Source organism: Medicago sativa, chromosome 3 (genome assembly GCF_051527215.1).
Source record: "Medicago sativa cultivar Bolivia chromosome 3, Bolivia_mono, whole genome shotgun sequence".
NCBI lineage: Eukaryota > Viridiplantae > Streptophyta > Magnoliopsida > Fabales > Fabaceae > Medicago > Medicago sativa.
In genome coordinates, this window is record NC_140751.1 from 29,064,974 (window position 1) to 29,072,234 (window position 7,261).

Sequence of the window (7,261 nt, forward strand, 5' to 3'; positions counted from 1 at the left end):
TGATCTTATCCACTAAATAATTTATTTAATTTTATATTTAATTCCTAATATTTTGTATAGCCAAAATATCTCAACAAACTATATATAATACTTTCAACACTATCCATTAAATCTTCCTTTATTTTTTTCTTTCTTTTTTTTAGGAAAAGAAGTTTCAATTAGTTTTTTTCATTGAGGAAAAAAAGGCTTCGATTTGTTTTTTTTTTCTTTCTTTTTTTTAGGAAAAGAAGTTTCAATTAGTTTTTTTCATTGAGGAAAAAAGGCTTCGATTTGTTTTTTTTTAACTATAAATAAAGGAGAATTTTTTAATCACGTAAACACATATTTTGAGCAAAAACAGAAACTCAAACCTTCTTTTGATCTTAGCTTTTTATTTCTTCAGGTTTGACAAACACCTATACTATTGTTTCTTTTACTCATGCTTAGATTTTTGATTTTATATATAATATGAGAGGGAACTAACACCTACGAGTGAGTTTTTCGATTGTTTTTTTTTTTTCAGGTCCTTGAACTATTGTTGCTGGCATCCATTACAAACACCTACGAGTTTCAGGTCCTTAACTAACACCTATACTATTGTTTCTGTTTCAAGTCCTTGAACTAACACCTATACTATTTTTTTCTTTTCGTTTCAACAGTAGCGTTTTTATATTATAAATCACCAATACTATTATCATCTATACTATTTTTTCAGGTCCTTTTCGTTTTAATAATATTAATCAGTAGCATTTTGATTTTAATAATAATATTTCAGGACCTGAAATATTGTTATTTAATTTTATATTTAATTCCTAATATTTTATGTAGCCAAAATGTCTCAACAAACTATATATAATACTTTCAATACTATCCATTAAATATTTCTTTTTTTTTAGGAAAAGAAGTTTCAATTAGTTACTATCTAATCATTTAGCACCATATTATTCAATTAGTTTTTTTCATTGAGGAAAAAAAGGCTTCGGTTTTTCTTTTTGTTAACTATAAATAAAGGAGAATTTTTTTAATCACGTAATCACATATTTTGAGCAGAAACTGAAACTCAAACCTTATTTTGATCTAAGCTTTTTCTTTCTTCAGGTTTGACAAACACCTATACTATTGTTTCTTTTACTTATGCTTAGATTTTTATTTTTATATATAATATAAGAGGGAACTAACACCCAAGAGTGAGTTTACTGATTTTTTTTCCAGGTCCTTGAACTATTGTTGTTGGCATCCATTACAAACACCTACGAGTTTCAGGTGCTTGAACTAATACCTATACTATTGTTTCTCTTTCACGTCCTTGAACTAACACCTATACTATTTTTTTTCTCTTTTCAATTCAACAGTAGCGTTTTAATATTATTAATCACCTATACTATTATCACATATACTATTTTTCAGGTCCTTTTCATTTCAATATTATTAATCAATAGCGTTTTGATTTTAATAATAATATTTCAGGTCCTAAAATATTATTATTTCACCAGTAGCGTTTTAATATTATTAATCACCTATACTATCATTTTTATTCGTCTTTTTGATTTTTTTTATCTTAATATTTTATGTCTCAGAAATATCTCAACAAACTACACATAATACTTTCAACAAAGTTTACATATACGATCTTATTTTATGATTAAAAGACTTCAATTTGTTTATTTGTTTTTAGAAAAAGAAGCTTCAATTAGTTATTACTAATCTTTCAGCACTATGTCATTCAATTAGTTTTTATGTTTGAGGAAAAAAATGTTCAATTAGTTTTTTTTTTATAAAAAAAAGATTCGATTAGTTATTATGTTATCTTTTAACAGCATATTCTAATGCAAATGTTAACTATAAGCAAATAAATTTTCGTTAATCACATATTTACATATTTTGAGCACAAGCAGAAACCCCAAACCTTCTTTTCAACAAACATTTTTCCTTCTTCAGGTTTGCGAAACATCAATTTTATTATTTCTCATACATATACTTTGATATATATATATATATATATATATATATATATATATATATATATATATATATATTTCAATAGATTTTTCTCTCTCATACGCATGAGCCACGAAACAAACTCATGACCACATGTTTAAGGAGACCCAAAACTCTTACCACTTGGACTAATTCATTATTGATTTTGTTACACTTTTTATTCTTGCATTGGACATTTATCTCATCATTTATATTTATTTTTATGATATTATTATAATTATAAATTTAAATAAATTCAATCTAATATACTGACACGTGTATTCGTGCACACAAACAAATAAAACTTATTTAATATCTAACCCGGGCAACGCCGGGTCTCTAAACTAGTTATTAATTATAGGAACCGAATTTTTTTTGAGGGATAGAACCGAATTAATTATTGTTAATAGAATTAAGAATAAAAAAATTATCTGAAGGTAATTTAGATATATTGATTCGGGAGTTACGGCGTGTGCGCGCGCGGGGTAAAAGTATGTAGACAATCGAGTTTATGATAGAGCAGAAAAGCAAGCTTGTGTGACTAGTCTTTTTCTTTTCTAATTGGAGAGTGTTTTAAATTGACACGAAAAGTCTTTGAGAAATTTCATAACCCATAGCTTCCCGATTTGATATTGCTTTGATTCCAAAAAAAAAAAAAAAAAACTGCTCCCACTTACCAAACATGATGTCAGCAGCAATAAGTTCATTTGTGTTTTAAACGGTCGGGACAATTTCGGGAATCATTTTATCGGGACAAGCAGCATTTTTCTTAAGAATATATCCTTCCTTTTCCTTTCCCATCTCTATCTTCCCAAACAAACCCAAAAGTCTAAACAAATTTTGGTGGTGATTGTGATCAAACCTGCTGCAGTTGATATTTTAATATTTTTCGATAAGCTCTTTCTGTGATTTGTACTTGTTATCTTCATTTCAATGAACCATGATTGCAAGTAACACCTCCTTTGTAATAGCATAGTGATATTAACTGAATTAGTTTGATCATATTTTAACATACCTTAATCATGTTTTTTTGCTTAAAAATAACCTATAGCATATAAGATGTTGAATTTGTCTCGATAAATATTTTTCAAAATAACAATTTTTACAATTCTAGCTAATAGATAACTAGATATTAAAGATCAAAGTATGTATTGGTAAGAAATATGATTAATATATACAACATTAACTTTCTGATTCTAAAAAAAATTGTGTATGGATACAAATCATGAGCAAGAAAAGACAATGTACAAAGTGGATTTATACTTGATGGTGGCATACTCCACCATCTCATTGAGATTCAAGTACCACCTCCTTGGACTTGGAATAGAATTTGAGGTAAGATCTTATCCTATCCCAAAGTGAGACACTAGAGGCAAAATATCTAACTTTCACTGATTTTTTTGAACTTTTTCTAGGAAATTCTAACTCCCTTTCAATAGTTTTGTTTATAGTGTCTATTTCTTCAAGCAGAGGCAATGAGAGAGAGCCATCAGACTCTAGGTTTCTAATCCATCCACGAAGTAAGAAATTTATGACCTGCAAATAAGTATACTTGGATTAATTATTATACGATCATAACAATCATCAGGAACTACGCAATGAGGAACAAATAACATGAGGTAATTGTTCTTGATGCTTTATAATCACAATTCAAAAGACAAATTCATATAAATATTCAGTGCGCAATAGGAAATGCCGGATAGTTGGTGACCCGGATCTTAGATAAACTCTTCTATGATCTAAGAATTACGGCTGGGCTTAACCGCTTAACTCAACCCTACAAAATTAGCTTGTACAATGAGGGATGTCTCCAACTTACAAACTCATTTTCAGGCCTATCTCATATCCAATGTGCGACTCTTAACATATATTGCACTTAAAAAGAAGCAAGAACAGAAAGAACCGTTCAAGTTAATTAGTTAGGAATTGCATACCTCGGGGACTTCATCATGAGGGCAGTGACCAGCAGGGCTGATTTGATAATAAGGAGCTTCAGGAACCTTCCTTTTAACCTGAAGTCCCCATATAGGTGTCACCCAAGGATCTTCTTTTCCGTACATGAGGCAAATCGGCACCTTGTTTGCTCGACATCTAAAACGTACACACCGCAAAAACCATTAACATGTGTATTCACGTATATCTAATACTAGTTAAAGATTTAGTCGTGTCTACCTTGATAATGTTTCGCTGAAGGATAATTCTCCTTGGGGAGCAAACATAATTGAAGCAAATGAGGCTGCAGCAGCAGGATGTCTTGTGGTTTCGATTATGCGCGAAAAAACGTTATCCACATTTATGGAATGATCTGCGTAAACCTGATTAAGTACATCGGCGATACTTTTCGGATCACTAATTTTCTCCCACCTAAAGGAAACAAATTAATAAGAATCAGGTAAAATTGAATAGATACGATAAGGGGCTCCTGGAGGTGTACTATCAGCAGTACGATATCACTCACAGACAATTAACTATGATATTCGCAAAGGAATGACTACATTGGCGACATACAAGAAATGTACTAATTAGAAATTCGCAACTAAAATACTAAATCATATCAGGAACTAAGAAAGAAATGAAGCAACAAATAAAAATGAAGCCATACTTACACCAACTCTGTAAGTTTCTTTATATTGGAAGGTAGAGGGAATGTTCCGGCCCATGGAAATACTTTGGCAAGTCCAGGAGATTTTACTGGATTTGGCAGAAACCCCCAAAAAGGTGTTGCATTAAGCAATGTTACACCTTTCACTAAATGAGGATAGCATGCAGCAAAATATAAAGCAACATATCCTCCTAGTGAGTTGCCTACAATATAGACTGGTTCACCGATGACCTGTAACAAATCAATTTGTATAACGACATTTAGAACAAAAATATTGCACAAGTTTAAATAGAGTAAAGAGATATAAGAACTTCCCTCTAAAACAATTTTAGAAAATAGTGCTGAAAAAACCATGTAACATTACAGATTTCAGTAAGCATTATATGTATAGAAACTAGAAAGCATTCAAATGCTGATGATTGTAGATAACTTTCATGATGGGAGACATAAGAGTATTTTGAGCATTGATTTATATGATGGTTGTGGCAATATTTATGTTTGTAGTTTTGCCAATAACGATGAAGCAAATTATGCTTATGCCCTGGCAATATTTTGCAGAACTAGCTGTGAATGAGAGGGACTACAGGATTAAAATGGTTGCAAAGAGTCCGAAATCATGAACTAATTGTCTTCAATTCTTTTCTTACCACTACTGATATTAAAAAAAGTGAATTGAACTAAATGACCATTCGGATTGGTCCGACTATATTCCATCATGAATACTAATGAAACCAGAAAACTACGTAGTACTATAAGTATAAATTTCACATAACTACTAATGGCATGTTTGATTTGGCTTATATTATGAAAACAATTGATGACATGTCCATAAGTTGTTTTCGACTTATTTTCATAAGCTTTCTGAAACAGCCTATAACTTATACAATAACAGTTTGTCTTTATTTTATCTTTTACTATTGAAATAGGTACAATGAGCACTTAAATGATAAGTGCTTATACAGTAAACGTTTAATTAAGTTGTTTATGCAATGAGGACCTAAACCAAAGAACAATACAGCTTAAATAATTGTAGTAAAAAGATCTAAAACCACATAGAATTAAGAATAATTGTCAAGAACATTTTCCTGTATAATTATTTGAGCGAACATTAGATTGAAATTGCTAAAAAATTGCTGCTACCGAACAGTTCAAGTTATTTACCTCTTCAATGAAGTACCGAACTTGATCTTGCCATAAATCAACCGAATAAACAAGCTCAGTCGCCCATGGTTCAGTTTCATCTCCAAAACCCCAAGGCGAAACATTTCCACTTGAAGTAACCCCTTCTACCTTAGACAAAGGAGCAGGATCTTCAAAAGGCAAAGACATTCCTTGTCCTAGAAAATCCAACGCCCAAACTCGAAAATCACGACCTAAATCCATCAACTGCTTCTCATAATGAAAAGAACCAACACCGAAACCCGGCAAAAATAAAACATTTGGTGAATCCACATTTTCACAACCAGCTTTCTCATAATGAACATTCAATTTAGGTTTCCATCCCTTAAAACAACTACTTATTACCGCACCGGATTCACTGTTCGATTCATCCGGTAAAGCAGGAATCAAAACCTTTGTAGCAGGTACATCAACCCCTACAATATCTCTTCCTTCATCTTCATTAATCACATAATCACCATAACTTCCACTATTAACCTTAAATTTTAATCTTTTAGTACCTTCATGAACACTTTGTGACCTAAACCCACTTTGTTGATGACCCTTATCATAAAATCTCACTGACCCAATTGTGTAAACATTATTGATGTAAAAACATCCATGGTTTCTAATATAAGAAACCCTTGATTGAGTTGAATTCAAACTATTTTTAACTGATTTTGTCTTTGTGTTCATAACTTGACAACATGGTGCAGAACCATATGAAAGAGTTTCCATTTATCAGCAACTATGTTCTACAGAAACCAACACCAGAAAATGATTAAAAACATGATCAAATTAATATTTTAAGCAGAAAAAAATAAGCAATTAATATGAATTTGGAACAAATCAAATATATGAGTTTCATACACTAATTGAAACTAGAAAGATTAATTCTTCAAACATCAATTAAACATGAACATGTGATAATTAATAAAACATGAACATGTTTATGGAAACTTTTACCTTAAATTTAGTGAAAGAAGAAGCATAAGAATCTAGAGCTACTCAAAGAATCTTGTATATGTTAGTTGTTATAAGATTAAGAGCAGATCCAAGGAGAGATATACAAAATAGTTTAGAGTTGCTTGGAAGATTCTACTTCCTCTATGAGCCAAGAAAAACCGACTAATATATTTTTATGGGTTTAATTTATACACACTTACACACTTTTTTTTGGTATTTATAAAATTTTGTTTAATACATACATCTAAAATCATAATTTGTTTTCATTTCTACTAAAAAATTATAATTTATTTTCTTTTCATTTTAATAATTATAAAAAAAAATCAAATAGTTTATTAAACTCAAAAGGCGTGCTATGTTTTTATTTATTTATTTAAGAAAGGCACACTATATTATTAGATGACTTATAAAAAATTATTTTAAAAATCTGTTAAATTTTAAAATACAATTGTAAGAATTCCTTAAAAAAAAATACATTTGTAAGAAAACACCTGTCCAAAAGCATTTTGATGAGTTGATAATGTCCGTCTTTTAGTTTAACTAAAGTTTATAAATTTGATAAATTTTATAATTTATTAC

At 30.0% G+C, this 7,261-nt stretch overlaps 1 protein-coding gene across 1 annotated transcript; it reads right to left on the reverse strand.

Moving 5' to 3' along the window:
• Positions 1-3,107: 3,107 nt before the first annotated feature.
• On the reverse strand, positions 3,108-6,842 carry PPH (pheophytinase). Its single transcript, XM_085751503.1, has 6 exons — positions 6,683-6,842; positions 5,720-6,471; positions 4,563-4,789; positions 4,129-4,320; positions 3,891-4,047; positions 3,108-3,492 (listed from the first exon to the last, which is right to left on the reverse strand). The coding sequence occupies exons 2-6, from the start codon at positions 6,452-6,454 to the stop codon at positions 3,244-3,246; spliced, it is 1,560 nt and encodes a 519-aa protein (XP_085607629.1). The 5' UTR covers positions 6,455-6,471; positions 6,683-6,842; the 3' UTR covers positions 3,108-3,243.
• Positions 6,843-7,261: the final 419 nt, after the last annotated feature.

What these genes read in the sequence shown, in the direction of transcription:
- PPH (XM_085751503.1), bottom strand. Translation starts at nt 6,454, where the DNA reads ATGGAAACTCTTTCATATGGTTCTGCACCATGTTGTCAAGTTATGAAC. An exon ending in TTCAGCGAAACATTATCAAG is followed by an intron (nt 4,048 to 4,128) that starts GTAGACACGACT and finishes TGTACGTTTTAG; the next exon opens with ATGTCGAGCAAACAAGGTGC. An exon ending in CTCATGATGAAGTCCCCGAG is followed by an intron (nt 3,493 to 3,890) that starts GTATGCAATTCC and finishes ACTTATTTGCAG; the next exon opens with GTCATAAATTTCTTACTTCG.